We start from the raw sequence: 23009 nt of genomic DNA, 5'->3' as shown, positions 1-23009 counted from the left end.
AGCTTTCCTCTGCACCCACAGTGCCATCTAGTGTATAAAAAATGAGAATTGTTCCACTTCATCACCCTTGACTTTTATAACATCATATAGACCCTTTTAGAAACTCTGGATCAAGATTCAACTTTAAATCATATCTACTTGGTAGCTCACATAGGTTCACAAAACCACAGAATCATACAAGAATGAGAAGTTGGTTGTCATTGGGTTTTTATCACCCCATCTACCCTGCTTATTTCAGAAATGTTGAGCAAATGAAAGGGCACATACTTTTGTATAAGCATCTTCCCAAATATGTTCTATAACTAATATTTGGGTAGACACTGAAACACTCATGTCTTCCAAATACTTTGAGTCCTCTCATTCCAAATGACTTGTACATATGAATTGAATGCCTATCCATGACTGAATAGATTAAAACAAACTTCTGAGAGACTGTGTATAGAAATGGAGTCTAATGGTTCTCCATGCCATCTCAGGTGGAAGCATTATTGGGGAAAGACACTAAATTCCTCCAAAGTTTATCTCTTATGATCTAATAACCCAGACTTTAGGAAATCGGAAGCTTACATAATTTTGAAAAAGAATCTTCAAGCCAAAGAATGCCAGATTATTAAGGCAAAATTAGGCCAGGGCTTTGGACTAGGACCTCTATAAAGGAAGAACTTTGAAAACTAAGCAACCTTCCTTAGCTTCAAAGGAAATCCACCTCTGCTTATAGTCAATACCTAGGCTAAACAATTAGTGAATTATATAGTCAGAACTCAAAGTTCTATTCTCCAACATCCTTACTAAGTCTATAGAGGGAGTGAAGTAAGTAAACCTTGGAAGTCCATCACGGCCATGCGGTAAGCCAAAACCAGTCCTATGTCTGCTGCTAGAGTTTCCTCAAGTGATTACTGACTTGTCCTCTACCATGGCCCCCTCCTTCTAGTCCTGAGAGTCCAGAGATAGCCTGAATTGATCACAGAAAATGAAAGGTGCTTTAAAATTGTCTTCAACCTTATTCTCAACATAAGTACTCAAAACCATTGAGAATGAATGATTCTGTTACTGCTTTCGTTTTGCCAATAACCAAAATCAGTGGTTAGAAAATATTCCTATAAGCTCAGTATAGTGGTATAGGCCTGTAAATCCCATTAATGGGAGGCTGAGTCAGGAAGATTGCCATAAATATAGGGCCAGCTTGTGTTACATAGTGAGTACCAACTCAGCCAGGACTACACAGCAAGACAGTGTTAGAGGAAAGGAGACAGAAGAGAGAGGGTAAAGGAGGAAAGAGGAGAAAGTAGAGAAAAATCTTATTAATCAATAAACTAAGGCATAAATTCCTATATAAGAATAGTTAAAATTCAAATCTCTGTCTTTTCAGTGCCAAGAAGGACAAACTAGAACCCCTGGAACATTTTAAAGTCTTCATCTACAGGAAAGCCCAACAGACTTCTACCTGCCAATCTGATTTGTTCACATCAACAGTGAGGGAGTACTCCATCCTGGCAGGCAAGCCACCTGCAGCAGGAGGCCACACTGCTTGATGCAGGAGTTACAATGGACAAGACTGTGCAAAATATCTATGGAATTACTATCTCCTTGGAATCCTAAAATGAAGGAATCTCATCTTTCTAGGGGACTGCTTTGCATACAGAGGCTCAAATGTCTTTCAGAATTCTATCAAACCCTGTACTTCTTCTACACAAATAGAAAAGATATCCATACATCTTCCTTGGATTATGGCCAACTCCTTTTCTGCCATTTTTCCCCTAAAATAAATTGGAACTTTACAACATAAGACAAGGGTCTAAAGTACTAAGGCTGAATAATACATTAGAAATGGTCCCCGAGGACTAGGGAGATGGATCAGTTGGCAAAGTTGCTACACAAGCATGAATATCTAAATTCTATACCCAGAATCTATGTAAAAAATAGGCAGGCATGACAGCATGTGCCTATAATATCAGCAATAGGGAGATGGGGTTTACTGGCTAGCCAGTCTAGCAGAACTGATGAACTCTAAGTTCAGTGAGAGTCTATGTCTCAAAATTAAGGTAGAGAGGCATTGAGGAAGATCCAACATTGATCTCTTGCCACCACATACACACATATGCAGCCACCAACAGGAACACATATACACACATACACACGCACGAGAGAGAGAGAGAGAGAGAGAGAGAGAGAGAGAGAGAGAGAGAGAGAGAGAGAGAGAGAGAGAGAGAGAGAGAGAGAGCCTCTTCCTTCTTTCTTCCAGGACCACAGTTACTGGTGGCACTTTGTTCTGGTTTAGGCTTCAGTAACAACAAAACATAATATATAAGATTATATCTTATCAATTTTTAAGACCACATGAATTATGAACAAAATTATTACCCTTACCATCACATTAATACTATTCATTAAAATTGCTTGTTAATGTTTATGTTAACTGTTAAAGTACATGGAAAAGTTTCTCATCCTTATAAATATTTTTACCAACATGTCACAGTCACTAATGAAGAAAAATAAAGATCACTTCTCTATTTTTTTAAATGCCAGAAATAACCACATTTAAGTAACATGAAGTATATTAATTTAACTTTACAAAAGTTATCAAAAGCAAATGTAAAGATTATTAGAGAATGTGAATCCACTTCTCCAGATTCCACCATGCATATAATTTACAGTCATTTGTAACATTAAGTATGGTATTAAAACTCAAAAATTATTTTGTAGTAGTATTTGTTAAACAGGATTATTTTAACATGTGAGAAGTATTAAAAGTTGGCGTGACTATGAAATGCATCCTAAATTCGTATTTGCATAATTTTCTGCTTAAAAATACACTGTTAACTTTAAAGGCACATAGTACATTTTTTACATAATGTAGTATCAGTCTAGATGGAACAAAGGAAATGGACTAAAAGAAATTAAACACTAGGACAGATTCAACTGGAATGGACTACAAGGCATTTGAAGCTGATACATTTACCCAGAACAGCTAGGTTTGGGGCATACCAGAAAATTCATGCTATCTCATAAAATTCCCTGTAGAAGCTACTAAAGATGTGGATGAGTGACTGAGTCCCTTCACTACAGCATCCATTTTTCCTAATACAAATACTGTATTCTCAAAACCAAGCTGATGAACATCAGCCAAATTTGGAACTCTGTTTGGGAAATCATACACTATTTTGGAATTGTTATGGTAATCTGTAAATCTTCTACCACATCCTTTCATGAGAGTAATCTTCAGGAATCTTCAAGTGTATGTAATGGTTTTCAGTGAGCCATCATCAAATTCCCAAATCTTCATTGAAGGTGTACTGATTCTAAACAGGTATCTATATTTATTAAGGGCAAATTCTTTTCCCAGTGATTTAAGGGCCACTAGAACCTTCTCTAGAGCATCTGCTACCTATACAATCATTCCTACATGATTGTCTATAATCCTTGAAGTAAATATGTTCAGCTGTGTCCACTAAAGAGAACCAGTTCTAGACACAAAAGTGAGAGACCAGCCACCAAGTTGACTTATGTCTGACCCAGACATGTTCATGAATCTAGCATGCAGATGTGATAGAATAAATTCCCCTAATGAACCTAAAAGGGAAACCGGAAGTCCTTTGCATTCTACCCACTTTGTGTGCTTTATGCACCTTCCCCCAGAATTCACATTCCTAGGAAACACAATAATATACAGTGCAAACACCACACAAGGCCAGCAGGCCTTTTATTCTAGACACAAAGCATCTGGGTGGCTTTTTTTTTAGTTAAAATCTTTTCATACAATATATTTTGATCATGTTTTTTCACAGATCCTCACAGATCCTTCTCACCTCCCCACCCACTCAACTTTATATTCTAGCCCTCTCTCCCAAAACAACAAAACAAACCCCCCACAAAAACACAAAACGAAAATAAAAACAAGCAAAAGATCAATAAGACAAAAACATGTCAAAATGAAACAAAACATCCAAGCTACTTATTTTTAAGAAGCTACAGGTGTTCAACTTCATTTTACTCAGAGAGCATGCTTAAGTGAATACACCACAGTTTACAGAAATACGCATCAATCCTCCAGGTCAACATACTACACACGCTCTAATTCAGCCCACTGTATCAGTACTGATCAGGTATAGTTTCTTTTCCTATCATTCTCCCTTAAACAATAACAACTATTTACATAGTATTTATACTGAATTAGGTATCACAAGTAATATAATATTGATTTAAAGTAGCAAGGCACCTGTTTGTTACCCAAGTTACTTAGGAGGCTAAGGTATAAGTATTGCCAAGTTCAATACAAGACTGAGCAATATGACAAGACTCTGTCTCAAATTAAATGAATGAATGAATACATAAAAGAGTATATAGGAAGATTTGTGGTTCTTTGCAAATGCTATACCATTTTATCTTAGGCATCCCTCAGAGTTAGGTATAGAGGAAGGGCTAGAAACAATTCCCTGAAGATACTGAAGGAGGATTACTGAGAGTACAAGGCACTATCACAATTACAAACCCCACCCTGGTAGGTCAACAAATCCTATCAGTTCCAGCAGCAGTAGGTATGTGGACCATGAGTAGGGAGGGATAAGTTTTAGGAAATGGGTGGAAGTGGGAGTTTAAGATTTTGGATATTAGATTTTATAGCACATCCTCTGCCTGCTTCTCTCATAATATGGTGCAGTGTTCTGCAGGTCCCAGGTCCCCTCTTTTAGACTATAAACCTCCTCCATAACTCTGCATCACTTCTAGCCTACTGCATTGACCTACACATAGTAGGTACTTAGTAAATCACTAGTTTTCACTCAACTGAACTTACTTGCCTGGAATGGACTTGATACCCATGAAAAGAGAAATGGGAAACCCAGCTGGGCCTCACCAGGAAATACAAAGCTAACTGGCACAAGAGATTTCCCTAGAGAACTCAAGTGAATGTCATCCATTATGGTAAGCAAGGATTAAATGAAGAGAAGGGATTTAACATTTCGAGTTCAAGTGTCCTACCAGAATATAGTGCATTACAGTGAGAAAGAGACTTATAAGGGGAAACGGGAGCCCCTGGCATGAGGTAGACAAGTTTAATTCTTGGCTCTTTCTCTCTATCTTTTAACCTTGGACAACCGACCTTAAAGGGCCTCAGTTTCTTCACCTCTAACATGGAGACAATGAGCTTTTTCATAGAGGCCTGTTTTCAAGAATATGAAAAGAACAAAAGTAAATCTTAAGTGGGGCATAAAGTAATAAAATATTTTCTAACCAGCGTGAGTATCACTTACCAATTCCATACTTTGTCCTGTAATAGGTCTTGGTAAATTCATCACAGTCACAGAGGAGGACTTTCCTTCCCCACACATTGATGGTGGCACCTATAGCCAGGTCCTGGTCTGTGTAAAACTCTTGCTCTATTTTTCCTAGCTGATAAAACAGAGGAACATAGCATTGGCCCTATGTATCTATCCAAGAACTACATGCTTTTTCCCAAGAAAAGAATTTTAAAAAAATAACTTAATTGCATCATTTACAAATAAATTTTAAAATCAAATCAACTCTAAGAATTAATTTTTTATCTTTTGTACATATGTGTGTGATATGTGTTGTATATGTATGTGTGTATTCACTTGTATGATTCATGTTGAGTATAGATGTTCACATGCCACAGATCATGGAAGTTGGATGTTAATACTCACCTTCCATCTTCTTTGAGACAGTATCTCTTTGATGTTAGGCACTGTGTGTGCCAGACCAGCTAGTCTTTGAGCAGCTGAGGATTTCCCAGCTTCCCATATCACTCATAGGAGTGCTGGGATTACAGGTGAACTTTACCATTCCTGAATTTACGTATGTTCTTGGGGGGTGTTAGACTTAGGTCTTTACATTTGCACATCAAGCACCTTTCCCACTCAGCCATCTTCTCAGCCCATCTAAGCATTATTTTAACATTGTAGTGCTTGCAGAATCAATGCAATGCATATATTTCTCTATGCATTTACAATGCATATATTTCTATATGCATTTAAATATGCTTATTATTGACAAAGGGCAATAGAATGCATATGTTTATATATTTCTTAATTTCATTCACTAGCTCACAAGGCAAGAATATACAATTCACCCCAACATCCAGGTTCCACAGAAGTCACATAGGAATCAGTAATAAAACGCCAGGATCCTCACCTGGTATTTATCCAACAGGTAGCCATCTGCTCGCCATTCTGACAAGCCCCCATACACATTGAGGACTGCTCGATTTGTTATCTGGCCTGGTTGAAAGATTCCAGGTGGGCCATACTGTAAGATAAAACCCAAACATGGTACATGTCTCCAGACACAGAGATAGATGCAGTCCTAGGATATATGCTATAAATCGGCCTTGTATGGCTCTATTCTAACATCTGTAAGAAGCCAGTCTATCTACCTCATGTTCTGCTGCCACATGTCCTTCAGAGCCCTGATAAATATACATTTTTTCCTCAAACACTTCCATCCTATAGGTTTTTTTCCTTCTTTTGTCTTTGTTTTTGAGACAAGGTCTCATGCAGAAGAGGATGATGTCAAACTCATGTAGCTTAGGATGACCTTGAAGTCCTAATCTTCCTCTTCTACCTCCCACCTGCTAGGATTGTAGTCATATGTCACCACAGCCAGCCTTCCATCCTGCAAGTAGCGGTCTGCTTGGTTCCCCATTCAACTACCAGACACATGGAGAACAATTTAGTCCATTGTCTGCTTCCCTTTCTAGACTTCACCAAAACATACACCATGGGCTAAAGCCACTGTCTATATTTCTCCAACTGTTGTGCAGGCAGTTATCTTTTGTATCCCCTAAGTGCAAACATCTCCAAGGAAAAGTGACTGCTTCCTTTCCTCCTTTCTTTGTTCTGTCTACCAAGCAAGTTATCCAGTCCTGAGCACAGGAAATGGGCTACAGCTAGCAGCCTGAATGTTCTCAGAACTCCAGCTTCTTAACTCTCTCACTTCAGCAAGGTTACTTACTCCTTGCTTTGAGTGTCCAGGGTATCCCCATCTCTTCTGGATCTCACCCCAGTGATAATCTATACTCCACAAAACAGGACATAAGCCATTTTCTTTTTCATTACAGCCCAAGAGGTGGCACAGAGAACTCACTAAATATTTGTTGAATAAGTACATAAAATGAAGCTACTGATGGTAAGACATACTGTAAATGTCAGGTGCATCATTATTTCATATTTAACCTATTTTTCAAAGACATTCTAAAAACAGATTTCCCTGGCTCCTCCTGGAGGCCTGCTGTGCATATTCTAGAGCTCCCTCAGGGACAAACTCTACCTCCCCCCAGCCTTGAAGCAACACAGCAGGACTTCTGGCAGTAGGCACAGAGAATCTGGGAGAGCCTCCTGTGAGGATTGAATGGCCAGCGGTTGTTTGCATAAGAAATGAGTGCTCCTGGTAACCTTTTCAGAAATAGTAAGAATGAAGTTTAAATATTTTATCCAAATTAGAAATAAAATGCAACAAAGACCTGTGAAAAGTAAGTTTGGTTCTTATGACCTGATAGGTATTAATAAATGAGTCCTTAGACAGTGGCTCTTAATGTATCATCTTATTTAAGCTTTCTAGTTATGGAAGCTCTGTTAACTGCATTTTAAAGGTGTGGAAATAGGTGTTCAAAGAGGTTAAGTGGCTTGCCCATGCTCACATGGCTATCAAAAAACAAATCCACAATTCTAATCCGGGTCTGTCTCCATGTCATTCCTGCTGTGCCAGCTCACTTCCCTCTGAAATGCTGACAAGTGTTCGAGGAAACAAACTTGACAACTCTTCGTCATAGTAAAGAAAATGCCAATGTCGTTACTGAGGTGGTTACTGGCTAGTTGGTGACTAGTCGCTGTACTTAGAATTGTTATTCACTTTTTGCATATGTATGTTTGTATACACATGTGTATATTCACACCTTGATCGATACCATGAGGTTGGTAGGATGCAGGATGGTAGTGTCCCACTCAAAGCCAGTAAATTAATTCAAGAGAGTCCCATATTTCATAATAGTGATTGTTGTGAATTCAACCAAAACCAGTTTACTTCATATATATATATATATATATATATATATATATATATATATATATATATATTCCTTTCCTCGCCCTAAGTGTGCTGGCTAGTTTGTTTTTTTCCTTGGAGGTAGGGTTTATTTATTTTTGTTGTTGTTCCTTCATTTGTTTGATTTTGTCAATTTGGCATAAGCTAGAGTCATCTGAGAAGAGGAAATCTCAAGTGAGAAACTGCCTCCATGAAATGGGCCTGTGGGCAAGTCTGTAGGGCATTTCCTTAATTGATAATTGATGTGGGAGGGCCCAGCTCACTGTGGCCAGTGCCACCCTTGAGTAAGTGATCCTGGGTGATATAAGAAAGTAAGTTGAGCAAGCTATATAGAGCAAATTGAGTAAGCAGCACTCCTGTATGACTTCTGCATCAGCTCCTGCCTCCAGATACCTGCCCTTCATGAGTTCCTGCCCTGACTTCTCTCAGTGATGGGCTGTGATGTGGAACTGTTAAACTGGAAAAAAGTCCCTTCACCTATTAGTTGTTTTGGTCATGGTGTTTTAGCACAGCAACGGAAACCCTAACTTAGCAAAGTAGCATGAAGTAACTGTCTTTCACGGAGCTATCACACAACATTCCAAACAATGACTTAAGTCTCTTGGCCCACAAACATAGCCAAATACTTACCTTGGGAAGCTTACTCCTCCGAAGGAATGATGACATGGCATCCCGGCCTGAATTAAGTGGCAGTACTTCTCTGACTTCAACAGTACCATCAGACAGGAAGTAATGCAGGACAAGTTCTCTACGGTCCCCAAACAGTGAGGTTGAGTCATCCCACAGGCAGAAGAAACGCAAAACCTTCCCATCATACTGGAGGAACCGTTTCAGAGTGTCAAAATACTGATAGGGACGAAAAGGATCCACAAACTCTAATATCTGCAAATGGAGAAATTGTCAGAAACATTGCAGGTTTTATGTAGTCATTTCTGGGAGGCAAGCAAGCAATTAATATATAAAGATATTTTTTTTCTGTAGACTGTTCTGTCATACTTTTTAAAAGATTTCAACCAAATATTATGACATACAGATACATGGATCCAGGCATACAGATATATGAACTCACAGTCAGTTTTAACCTTAAGAATATAGGCAAACATCAGAAAGCTTTTCATATTTTGTTAAACATTATTTTAACATACTAAACTATATTTCTGGGATATGTTTGAAGTTGATTTCTTAAAGCCTTAGAACTTTATAACAAATGGACAAATCCAATCTATGGTGACAGAAACCAGAACAGTAATTGTTTCTATGTAGAGGCTATAAGAAAGGGCAACATCAGGAGATTTGACCAGAAAGGAAGGAAAGGGATTATTCTGAGGCTATAGGAAATAGCCTATATCTTTTTTTTTTTTTTTTTTTTTTTTTTTTTTTTTTTTTTTTTTTTTGGCCATGCTGATGATTGAACTCAGAGTCTTACAAATGCTGGGAAATGCTCTACTAGTAAGCTATAGCCCCAACCCCAAATAGTTTATGTCTTAAAATTTTCATATTGATTACTTTATTGTACACATTTTCCAAATAACTGACCTGCACTGATTTAAGATCTGTATGTTGAATCCAAAGCTGATTATATTTTAATTTTTAAAATGTGTATTTTCACCAGAAATTTCCCACGTGTTTGTGTGTATGTGTGTGTTTTTCTCACTTGTTTATATTTTTTGCAAAGATAAGAGGAAGAAATGTATCTACAGTTTAATTTTGTTCAAACAACTTCAGACATCCAGGAAATGGAAGCCCAGTGGAAAGAGGAGCAGAGCAAATGGAGACCTTCCAAGAGTCCACAAAGAAACCCTCTTTGGCTGAACTCTCCTCCATGGTCTTCTTGGTGCATCTTTCCTTCAATTTGACACCTCTTAGCCCTGTCTTAGAGTATAGCTGCCTCTATTCTATCTGATATAAGCAAATGATATTGTTATATAAGGAAGGATTCACTTGGGAAATGTTATTATATACAAAACATTTGAATTAAGTTATATAATTGTTCTATAAATTCCTGAAACACTGTGTCTATCTAGAGTGGTCTAGGTAGATGTTTATCTCAAGAGGAAAACACAACAGCTTTATAGAGGCTCTTCAAGCTTTATCTTTAATATTTAATTGAAATTATGAGACCTCTGTTTCCATTAATTAAAATGCTTTTAATGTATAAGACTGCTAAGAAATGCTTTATTGATTATATACCATTAAGATCCTGTTCAGTTTAAGCAAAGTAGTTTAAGTTTACATATCAAGGTAGCAAACACTTAAGAACTAAATCTAAATCCATAAAATTCTATGTAAAAGCCTCTTATTAAACTTTTAATTTCCCTAGATTCCTATATTTATTAATGAATTTTCTTTGCCCTAATGGAATGCTAAAATGGTTCTCACAGTCTGGAAGGAAATTATTTAAAATATTTGCCTGTCCTTGTTTTTATTTCCAATTCTTGGCACAAACATTTTCTTCTTTGAAAATCTATAAAATCTAACAGTAGTCTATGAAATATGAAGTATATGATGGTATAGTCATATACTATACCATCATTCACAATCACTACCTATAATAATAACTCTTAGTGAATGCATATAGCCATATGCAAGAAGCAGTAACTCTAGGGATCTTTTTCCTTCAGATTCTTCTGCGGCTTCTAAAGACTTTGTATTTATCATCCAGGACATATAAAAGATGTAAAAATGAGTCCAAACCTAAAAATCTCCTTTTACAGTGGTACAAAGTCATTTTACCTTAGATATTCCAGGATTAATAATACATATACTTCACAGGAAGATTGTATGCCTACAATATCAAAGAATAATTCTGCTGAGGCTAAGAGGCAGGTACAGGGGATGATCCTACACATAGTTTTTAATGAGAGATAAAAAACAGAATCATTTAAAATTTTGTTATTTTGAAAGGAAAGGAATTATAAGGTTTGAAAACAGTAAAAATTAGAGGAAACTAATTAATGGAGATAGCAGTGAGAAGAGTAGTTATCCTTGAGTGGAGAGAAGGACTGATTAGAAAAATTCATGAGGGGATTTTCTGGGAGGAGGGAGTAAGGAACTGCTCAATATCATAGTTTGAATGCAAGTTAAGACTCACTCCAAAGTATATTTAATGCCTGTATATTTGGCCATGTGCAGTTATATGTTAACAATAACAAAAAATAGTGAGGAATGATAGTACACATCTGCAATCTCAGCATTTAAGAATCAGGAGCACAGTAAGTTCAAGGTCAGCCTGAGTTACACAGTGAATTCAATACTAGTCTGTGCTATTATAGTGACTATCTGTCTCAAGAATCTATAAATGAATAAATAAAAAAACAAAAAAAAATAAAAAGGGAAACAAATGACAATAATGAAAATCAAGGTAAGAATCCAGAGATTTCTATTTTAGTCCCAATACAGAGCCTGGTTAGGTAGGCAATCTAACAAATGATACTTCTTCTTTTGGATATTTAACATCTTCTGGGTATGCAGAGCCTTCTAGGTATTCAGAGCCTTCTGGTAAATAGAAAACTAGGGTCAAGGAATCAGTTCAAAAAACTGCAGAACAATAACACTGACTCTTTGCGCCTTACAACAGCATCATATTTTAAATGCATTCTTGTTTTATTACTAGGAGAAATAAAAATCATGGCTACTTCACTCTTTGAGAATATTTCAGCATCCAGTCTCACAGAGTTCCAAGAAGGAAGAAAATGTTCAAGGTTTGGTTTATTTAATCAGTAGCACAGAAGAAAGATTTTTTTTCCAGCCAAATAAACCCAGAAAACATAAGCAGAAGAAATATGGGTTTAACTCACATACTATTGGTAGAAACAAAATTAATTATGGGCTCCTCAACATTATTTCACCTAAGCAGCTCACTAAATACTCCTATAGCTAAAAAGGAGGTTCCCAAAAAGAACTGAGGGTGAGGGTGACGGGAGCTTGCAAGGAGGGGTGTGGGAGGTCATTCCTGTTCTGTGGCTACCATTTAGTCTTCCCTTCTATCCAAAGAACATGACAGCTCTCATAAATATGGTTTCAAAAATCCTCTATATCTGCAGCAAGAGTGCCAGCATTGTTCACCAAGTCTCTGAATAAGAAGTCACAGATGTATCAATTCTCACCTCTCTCCGCATCTTCATGTAGGGATCTACTGGACGTGGTTCTGGAGGATTAAGTTTGATTCCTATTTTCTTTAGAAAATTTTTTGTGAATGTATCACAATCATAAATCTTGAACTTGCGCCCATAGAAGACAACAGCTGTGTTGATATTAAAGTGAAACACAGTATAAAACAGATCATCATCCGGAGGTGGGAGAGGAATCCGATGGCGCCTGATAGAAGTGCCTGAGGGATAAATAACATACAGTTTTTTTTAACCATGTGGCAAGCAAGAAGTTATAGTATATCTCAGCAACAACCTTCTGTGCTTCCCTGCAGTGGGGTAATGGGAAAGGGGTCATTTCTAGGAGGCAGCATTATACATTCACACTCAAGTAAAAGTGAACCAAGACTTCTTAGGTCTAGAGATCTCTGATTAGCCTGATAATGACATTTGAGTTTCCTAAGTGTTGCTAGGGAAGTATTTTTATAAACCACAAAGACTAGAAGACAGGAATGGACACAATGGAGTTAGCACAGTGAGCAAAAATGCCACTCTGTCACGTACTTTTCCTACAATAAATAGGCTTGCTTTAAGTTACTAGATGAAACTCAATGAATTCAACTAAACAAGGCATTAAGGCCCCAAAGTAAAGTGCTCATAAAAAGACATATGCTTGGCTCAAAAAGCCAATATATAAGTAAACAAACTAATAGCTTTAGTTTATATGTGCCAACACTGTGATTTACAGCCTCAATAAGCATGAATGACTTTACACTGCTTGGAAATGTCATAGAACCCTTTTTCATTTAGAAACTTATTCTTCCTTCCTCCATTACTTCTGCCTATCTTCACCCAACTACCTCCATCAAACAAGGATTGCTAGAGACTTCACAGTTTCAGCCAGTATTCTGATTTCATCACATCTTTCATAAACAACCCTATGTTGCTCGTTTTCTTCCTGGTACAGACAAAAGGATAGTTTGTTGTTCAACATAAGTGAACAGGAGCAAAAGAGGCCATCCCTTTTTGAGCCAGTTTCCTCAGTCTCAGTTCCCAAGTTCCCCTTGGGAGATAGAATGAGGATGAGATGACATGTGCAGACACAAGTGGCACAACAAGAGAGGAACCCTTACTTTAGGAAACCTAAACCTTCTGTGGGCAGTTAGTAGTCCTACTCGGCAGTTAGTAGTCCTACAATGAACATGTCTGCCCTTTGTGGCAGGGAAGCACTGCCTCTGTATTCCAAGGCTATAAGCCAACATGCACTAGAAAGCAAGGCCATCTGTGTCTTTCCAGAGCTGTCTATGTATATAAACAGTCTTGAAGAGCAAGCACTGAGCAAAGAGTAGTATATCAAGATACACAGAAATGAAAACTACTCACGCAGTGTCGTCTCTCAACATGTGTAACTGACTTAGGCCTGAGAATCTACCCTCAGAGCAAAGGAAGAAAGAACCAGACCATGCCAAGTTATTAATGATCCAGTAACACACGGCTTCTGTGACCTCAGTATGGATGCATTTTAATATAAAGATGTCAACTTACCTTCTTTGTATTGTATACAGTATTGAGAATCCTGCCTTTTCTCAAAATCTAGAAATACTTAAAACTTATTCATTCTTGTTCATTAAAGAACAGTTAATGAATAATCTTTATGTGCCAGGAACTGTGTTGGGCTCTGATCCATTACTCCACTTATCCTTTCAAGTTGTTGAGGAGAAATGAAGTAAAATCATTTTCATCTTTTCTACACAGCAATTTTTAATTACTTGGTACATTAAATTAAAATAATAAAACTATAAAATTAGAACTGGCATAGACTATTTTTAAATGTACTACATAAAAGATGATATAATTTTACTGCAAAGAATTATACTTCAATTAGCCTTTAATTCATGCCATTGAAAACAGTATGCAAATTATTTAATCATTCAAGATTAGACATTTAGAACAAATTGCATACTTAAAATCTATAAAAGGATGGGCATTTCAGATATTTCCAGGAACTATTGTATATCTCTTTAAAAATACTTGCATTGTGGCAGGTTATTAAATACTCAACTATCTGGAGCTTCTTCAAAACTTTCATTTATGGAACTAGGGAAAGAAATGTCTCAGTGAATAAAGCACTTGTTCCACAAATGTGAGGATCAGAGTCTGGATCCCTGAACCCACAAAATGGCTGGCAGGAGTGGCAGCTGCCTGTAATCCCAGAACTCTGGAAGCAGAGATGGGATACATAAAGCAAGCTGGCTAGATTAGACCAAATCTGTGAGCTGTGGGTTCAGTGAGAGAGCCTGTCTCAATAAACAGAGAGAGAACATGGAAGATAACTGGCATTGACCTCACCTACACATGCACACACATATGCACACATATGCACTTGCACATATATACTACATATACAAGTACAAAACTTACATCTATACTGTGATGATTTGAATAATATATGTCCCCCATAGTCTTGGGCATTTGAATACTTGGTCCCCAACTGATGGCACTATTTGGGAGATTTAGGAAGTATGGCCTTGTTGGAGGAAGTACGTTACTGGAGGCAGGTTTTGAATTAGTTCTGCTTTGTGCTTGTTGTTCAAGATATGAGCACTCAGCTTCCTTTCTGCTACCTTTTCTTCACTCCACCATCATGAACTCTAGCTCTCTGGAACTATAAGCTCAAATAAACCTTTCTTCTGTAGCTGCCTTGGTCATTGTGTTTTATCTCAGCAATAAAAAAATAAGTAATGCATATACTTACAATTTGTACTTCATTATAAAAATTCAAATGAGCTATGTTTTTTAAGTAAGACTCTGGATAGGAATATTATCACTTTCAAGGTATGAAGTAGACTACAGTGCATCTAAACAATAACCATAATCACCATAATAGCCCTTTCATTGATAGTTTCTTATCTAATCCTCTATAATACCTGAGACTGACAGTATACAAGGCATCAATGTTCACTTCATAGAAGAGAAATTAAAGCTAAGAATGTCTAAGTGTCTAGAATGTTATACCCTAACAAATGAGAGAAAAGCATTTTGAAGTTAGATATCAGACTGGCAAAACACCATTATTTTCCACAGTTTTCACTGAGTTATATCTCACTAAGCATCATCCAGAAAATACTTAAGTGAAGGAAAAGAGGAAGATCCACAGGCAAAATTGAATCAAAATGGACTAGAGAGATGCCAGCCACAAGGAAAAGAAGAGAAATTGATGATGGAGCTGCTCTTTCAAATCAGCCTGCCCCCTTTCTAAGGACTAATTTCCAGAACCAATCACCTGCCTAACTGCAACAATCCCTTCATCACAGCATTTCCATCCCTCCAGAGCCTGCATCTCAGACCTCACAGCTTCCTTATCTCAGCCTCCATTAGACGCTTTTGAAAATACCAGGAAAATAGTAACAGAAAATAGTCTTGATAATCTATGGGATGGAAACAGAAAGCAGGTCTATTAAAAAAACAAGAAAAATTTACTGACAAAAAAGCCTAATGTCACAATACTGTATGAATCAGAAACCCAATGTGGACCACTTGAAATGAGAGCTTTCAGTCATATATTCCTGTGATCTCTCAACTGTGTCCTCTAGGGATTATAACAACTATTTATTAGGATTTGCATGTTTATAGTTTTCCATGATAAATGGCAAGAACTCTAAAAGTAGGAGTTTGCTCTAGAATACCAAAGAAATGGGCAGGATGCCATGTCTTTGGCACACACTGAAGAGCATTTGAAGTCATTAATGTAAATAAATAAAAATGTCACCCACAAAAAAAGAAGAGATGAAAGCACCATGTCTGCCCTTTAACTTTTCAGGTGTTTATCTTCTCAGCTGTCCCATAAAGCTAGCTGGAATATACATCAAGTGCTTGTCTTCCAGTTTGTCCTCATCTCTCCCTTTTAATATTTTAAAAGCTATATCCCTGCTATCTGAGTATGCAAGCTATGCAAGCTTTAGTTTTCTAACTGTTCCCTTTGGTAGAGACCAAAGTGGCTATATATCCATTTATGTTTAACATGTTTCCATGGCATTCAGATAGGACCTGCCTTAAATTTTGCTCATAACACTAAATTCAGCTTTGTAGAATTCACCTTTCAGAATTAAAGGTCTGATATTTATTCCAATCACTCTTGTAAGTATATCTACTTTATTTCAGTAACATTGCATACCTAGAGTGAACAAGATAATATTTAAGTGAATGAATATAAAAATGGAATTGCTCTTGTCATTGTGTCTACTAAATTTATATCTAGTGATCAGATATGGCAGATCATCATTCCCTTCTCTTGTGTTTACTTTGTTCATCCACTAAAGTGACTATTCTAGTTTTACTGTTATTTTTCTAAAATATCACCTTTGGAGTATGAATTTTATAAGAATAACTTTTTCATATACTGATACTGACACATACCTAGCAATGAATGAACAAAATGTTAAATATCCTACATCTTTGAATAGAATGTGAAATAACTTAATAACCATATGCAAGTCTCCATTAACCACTTCATCAATACAAAAATACAGCCTAGTAAATTCTGTAACATCCTCTTGCATTGCTACCTTTGTGCCTAGTTTTCACCACCCATTCTATGATCTATTCCCAAATACCTCCCAGTTTCTTGTCCTACCACTTTCCCACATTTTAATTTCATGTTATCCCTCTAGGCTGTGCTCTCTTTCCCTTCCACCTTTAACTGAGGAAACTTTTGAAGCACCACTCAGGTTCTAAGTTCCTAAGTGGCTCCTGGCTTTCCCACTGTGATCCCTCAAGCATTTGGTACCACTGATGATACCTGCATTATGTAACAAGTATTATATACTACCTCCCATTCTTCCTTCCTTCATCTCTCATTGCTTCCACAATATTTATTGAATAGTCACTATGCAATAAACATATCTTTATTTGCCTCTGCTCATAAATTCTTTCTCAAAATTTTTTTTGTGTGTGTTGTATGCATGCACATATACCTGTGAGTACATGCTAGGTGTGTGTTGTGTGTGTGTGTGTGTGTGTGTGTGTGTGTGTGTGTGTGGGCCAAAGGTCAATATCAGATACCTTATTTTTTATTTTATGTTTTATTTAAGATTTTTTAATTGAATGTACATACTGTGGGGGCCTACAGAGGCTTTCTAGTAAGGCCTTACTAAAGGTCAGAAAGTCTGAGTTTGCTTTGCTCAGCAGGGCTGCATAATAGGATGATTTGACCAAAGGCATGGTTACCAGATGTTTTGAAGGGTCTATACTTGTTAGTACTTTATACCTCAACTTTGAAAGGCGGAAGTCTTTTGTCCCTCCCCTTGCTGATGTATAAAAAGCCCATCATTAACAAAATCAAGGCTGCTGGATATTGACCCAGGGCCCTCCCGAAGCTATCCTATGTCTCTATCTTTTTTCTTCATCTACATCTATATTTCTTTCTATTATTTCTCAATTTCTCACTTCCCCCTTCAAAGGACCCTTCAATAGGTCAGGGCTGAACCCCAACACTGAACCTCCCACTCATCCCTCTTCCCTCTCCCCCCAGCCTCCCCCCCCCCAGCTTACCCTCCTCCAAAAGGGTAAGGCCTCCCATGGGGTCTTAGCAAAGCCTGGTGCATTCAGTTGAAGCAGAATCAAGCCCCTCCCCCCTGCATCAAGGCTGAATAAGATGTAGTATCAGATATCTTTGTCTATTGCTTTCTAATTTTTTTAAGAACATGTCTCTCACTGAACCTGGAACTCACTGAACTGATAAGAAAAGCTGGCTAGCAAGATCCAGTGATATCTTTGTCTCTGCTTTCCCAGTGCTAGGATTACAGATGTGCACCTCCATGGCTGGCTTCTTGTATGGATTGATGGGGAATCCTTACTCACATCTTTGTGCTGCTGTAGCAAGCACTTTACTGACAGTGCTATCTCCTCAGCCCCTTTCACTTTTAATTCTATGTTGTTCCATTCATTTATAATTCCTGCCCCAGTGTTTACCCTCCTAGGATACCAGATTTAGCAAAATGAAATACAGAGTGCCCAATTAAATCTGAATTACAGAAAAACAATTATAGTATATTACATGCAGTATTTGGGATGTGGTTATACTAAAAATTTCACTCCTTATCTGAAATTCAAACTTAACTGTTCAGCTCACATTTTATCTGGTAATCCCACTGCTGTCCACCTCTATTTTATGGGATAAAATACTTAGATATAGAATATGCCTGATACAAATGCATAGCATACAAATGAGGAATTTAGTTTGTAAACACATTTGTTTCATTCAAGCAAATTACTGTTTTTAAAAAGTATAAGAAATACTACTCAGTTGAGGAACCAAAAGAAGTTATTAATATAGATCACTATTCTTAACCAAGGCTGTACTAACAACCACATAAAATCCAGTTCTCAACTGCAGGTCTGCAGTATCAAAACTTATGAGTCCCTAACTGAGACTGACTGGTCTGAAACATGCCAGAAATCATGCTATGTTTCTAACCATTGTCTTTTACTTTAACATAGATTAGTTTGGACATGATGGTACAGGACTGACAATTATTCTATTGGATGAGTAGGGTTAAGCTTCTGAGTTTACCTGACATTCCTGGCCTGATGTAAAATTGTTTTAGCTACATTCCAGCACAAAGGTAACAAATTCTATAAATATAATATTATATAACCTAAAAGAGGGATATGTCTTGACAAGAAATTCAAGCAAGTCTTAAACTGTGACAATCACTTATTTGACTCATAACATACACAAATTTCTTTGTCAACAAGAACTAATATATTACAATACACTATTTTGAATAGAAGCTGGAGGTAAACTGAATGCATATTTTTTAACCACCCTAATAGATGCCTCTTTTTGTTTCTAGGCTATCCCAACCTCCCTGCACTCTATAAAAGAAAAATAAAACATAGTAGAGACAACTAAAATGGTATGTATTTGGGAATTACAATATATCCAGCTGCACTGATTACTTAACTGTAAGGTCCACATGGAATAAGTGCATCTGGCCTCTCAGTAAATTGGAAAAATATGAAAACCATGTAGAGCAAACAGGAACACAATCAGTACATAACACCTAACCTTGACCCCAAGCCTCTTCTTCCTTAGGACCCGCAGGTGCATGAGAGGCAGGAGCAGGCAACTCAAGACACAATGACTACCTGCTCTAAGTCATTAGCTCATAAGCCATTAGCTCATCAAGTCTACTTTCTTTTCCTAGATTACTTAAGAAAGCCTGAAGAAGGCATTTAAATGAGTTTTCAAATTATTCACTGCCTAAGTAGACCTTGCTCAATGACAATCATATTAAATATTTCAAGAGAAATGGGTCTCTCTGTAAACAGAACCTGATGGCAGAGTGGTTATTTGAGCTTGCTTTTGATAGGATTTGTTACAGCCCACCAGGTTTCTCCACTCTGTTGACAAACTCAATATCATTAAACAGTGTGATTACTGTGTACACTGTCCACAACCTCTGAGCTGCATCTTCACCAACAAAATGTCACAATAAACCAACCAGAAGTACTGACTTTTTTCAGGGACATTTAAAATAGTCTTTTGCTCAGGGTTCTTTCCCCTAAGTCTTTATGAATAAGATTCCTTCCTCCTCACATAAAAATAATTTTCAAGTAAATCATTATGACTTGCCATGAGAATCTGCTTTTGTGAGCTTTGAAATTAAGAAAAATATAGTTTTCTAAAATCCTTGTAGAGGTTGCATTTGACAGTTCTTAGATAGTTTCATGAAATAAAAAAGTACTAGACAAGGGCCACTAAACTTCAAGAATGTAAGTTTTTATCTAAAATCTTAATAAAGAACAGGGTGGGGAGAAGGCTCAGTAGGTAAAAATCTTGTCATGCAAGCTTGAGGACCCAACTTCCAATCCTTAACAACCACATTCAAAACAAAACAAAAGAAAACTGGGCATGGTAGCACATGTCTAGATCCCAGAGCTATAGCGGTGATGACAGAAAGATCCCTGAGGCTTGCTGGCCAGCTAGCCTAGAACAGTGAGCTCCAGGTTCAATTAGAGAGCCTGTGTCAAAAAGTAAGGTGGCCAGGCATGGTGCCATACATCTTTAATTCCAAGACTCAGGAGGCAGAGGCAAGGGGGATCTCCATGAGTTCAGGACCACCCTGGTCTACATATCAACTTCCGGGCCATACCCACAGATACATAGTTAGACTATGTTTCAAAAAAGATAATAAAAAATAAGGAAAATATTGAAAGAAGAACTTGAAGTTTATCTGTGGCCTCCCTCCACAAACAAATATGCCTGCACACATGCACAAGTAATAATAAAATCAAACAATCCAAGCAAATAATCCAAGTTTGGGGTATATTGTAATGTCAAGTCCCCTATTTGTGCAAGTGTGTCACAGTAGGAAAGGTAATCCAAAAGTAAACAAAGCTTGGTTAGGGAACACCAGAGCAAAATATGTAAGGAAAGGCCTGGAAGAAAGAATATTTTAGAGCCAAAGACAGCTCAGCAGTTAAAAGCACATCATGCTATTGCAGAGGACACAAATTCATTTCCCAGCTCCCACATGGCAGCTCACAACTATTTGTAACTCCAATATTCAATTCCATGGGATTCAATGCTTTCTTTGGGCTACACAGGCTCTAGACATACATGTAGTACACATATATACATGCAGGCAAACACTAATGCAAATAAAAATAAATCTTTAGAAAGTATTTTTTGCTAAAGCAATAACTGTCCATGTACCTAATACTAACTAACACACGGTCACAAAAATAAAATGTTGTAATATTCTCTTTATGTTCAATATTTCAAACATTTCTAATATATATTTGCTGATTATTTTGTTGTTATTATTGGGTTTTTGTTTGGTTGTTTGAGACAAGGTCTCTCTACAGAGTCTTGGTTGTATTGAAGCTAACTACATAGACCAGGATAGCCTTGAACTCTGGCCTGCTTCTGTCTTGTGTGTGCACAACTACACCAGGCCTTGCCAATTTTTAAATACTTTTTTACATTTGAAAAAATGATCCCCAGTAGTCTAAAACTGCTTGTCCCTTCACAAAATAAAATGTCCCATGTTTACCCTTGAAGCCCGTGAAAACCTTCTTTAAATTTTATTTATTTATTTTTGGTTTTTTGAGACAGGGTTTTTCTGTATAACAGCTCTGGCTGTCCTGGATCTCACTCTGTAGGCCAGGTTGGCCTTGAACTCAGAGATCTGCCTGCGTCTGCCTCCCAAGTGCTGGGATTAAAGGCATGTGCCACCACTGCTTGACCCTTTTTTATTTTTAATGTATCTTTGTATTTTTTAAAATATTTACTGTACAATCATTAATATTGATCAGAGAATAGATAGTGTAGGAGCTGAGATGCAAAGTAATGGGGCTGCTCACTCTCAGAAAAAAAAGGAAACGGGCTGATTCTGGTTATAATCTGGGTGCTTGATTCCTAATCCTGGTTTCTAGTCTTGGTTTTATTTTTCCCTACAAGGTTCTAACTGCCTGGTGAGTATCATCATGTAGATGTCACAACAGTCCTTTGAAGGTGTAATGCCTCCCAACACACCACAGCAACAAACTTCATGTTCTATCCTCCATTCTTGGGCTTTACAAAGATAGGTATTCACCAAATACCTCTTGGCAGTCAGTGCTGACTGGCTCCAAATTCTTCATTCCATATACCAGACAATAAAGCTACACTATCAGGCAAAAAAAATCCTTGATTTTTTTCAGAAGCCTGAATACACTCCAATTTCCTCTTTAAATCACTATAGAGGAATTAATTAGGCCTAAATAAGTAGTTAGTAAGCAAAAATCTTACTCAACATGGGAAGAAGTCACAAGATATAACAAGTAGGAAATGTATGTATTAAATATAGAAAGGAAGGATGGAAAGACTAAAACAATGAACTTCCAGTAAATATTAAATATATATGAGGCACCTGGGCTCTAAATATTCATGTACACTAAATATACAAGTCACTAAATATTCATGAGTACTCAATATTCATGAGACCTTAATTCAGCCACTCATTCATTGGTGACATCCATTTTGGCTCCAAGTGTACTCTGCCCAAGAAACACAAAACCTATTACTAATCAGTAGGACTACTGGAGAGCTCATGCTGTGGTCAAGCATACACATCTTCATATTGATCCATCTGAGTAAGTGTGAACCTTTGGCCCAAAGCTCCTTCTGTCTGTAATTCTCCTTGTTTAACCCTCAATATTGGTCTGTAAGCCACACTACTTGCTAGCAAGGTTCATAGAGTGGAGGTGTGGGGGTTACTGTGTGCCCCAGTGCTCAGACAGAGTACACTTTTCTTCAATTTACACTTGGTCCCAAGTGTCTTTCCCCCGCTACTCACTGCATTTTCCCCCAATATCAGTCTGTTTGGTTAGTTGGTTTGATTTTGCAGTGTGGGAGATGGAACCCAGGGCCTTGCATGTGCTGGGCAAGGGCTTTATAACTAAGCTACATTCCCAGCCCTCACAATGCATTTTAAATTATTTTAATGTATTATGTGACTCACTCATTTAAATTTGGCCCATGATCCTTTTCTTTGTTGGTCTGTGGGAGAGTCTGTCTACATACTTCTTGGAGGCCAGCACTACTTCAAGGTACTATCTAAGCTGTCACATAAAGAACAGCTAATGAGTGAAATGGAAATTATAGACAGGGAGTCCATGGTAAGCCATTGTCCCATTCCCATAATCGAACAATGAGAACACCATTAAGTTTGAGTAACAGCAAAGAGAAAAGACATGGATGTGTATTTTGCTGAAAATCAAGAACAGGATAGTAGGTTAAGTATGAGGAAATGGGGAAAGGAAAAATGATAGAGATTGTAGTCAGAGAGGGAAGTTTCAAAGTCTGAAATATTGCAGGTG

The 23009-nt window shown here is 37.4% G+C and overlaps 1 protein-coding gene across 1 annotated transcript in view; it reads right to left on the bottom strand.

The window, feature by feature from the left end:
- Efhc2 (EF-hand domain containing 2) overlaps positions 1 to 23009 on the bottom strand; it is a 180014-nt gene that overhangs the window by 79353 nt on the left and 77652 nt on the right. The window contains exons 4-7 of the mRNA XM_028875896.2: positions 12162 to 12385; positions 8686 to 8937; positions 6148 to 6261; positions 5250 to 5388 (exon numbers count right to left, since the gene is read on the bottom strand). Coding sequence (XP_028731729.1) covers positions 5250 to 5388; positions 6148 to 6261; positions 8686 to 8937; positions 12162 to 12385 — 729 coding nt within the window. The remainder of the gene's footprint in view (positions 1 to 5249; positions 5389 to 6147; positions 6262 to 8685; positions 8938 to 12161; positions 12386 to 23009) is intronic.

This window comes from Peromyscus leucopus, chromosome X, assembly GCF_004664715.2.
Source record: "Peromyscus leucopus breed LL Stock chromosome X, UCI_PerLeu_2.1, whole genome shotgun sequence".
In the NCBI taxonomy this organism is placed as follows: domain Eukaryota; kingdom Metazoa; phylum Chordata; class Mammalia; order Rodentia; family Cricetidae; genus Peromyscus; species Peromyscus leucopus.
Note: the sequence above shows the minus strand (reverse complement) of the source record. Positions and strands in the feature narration are given on the sequence as shown.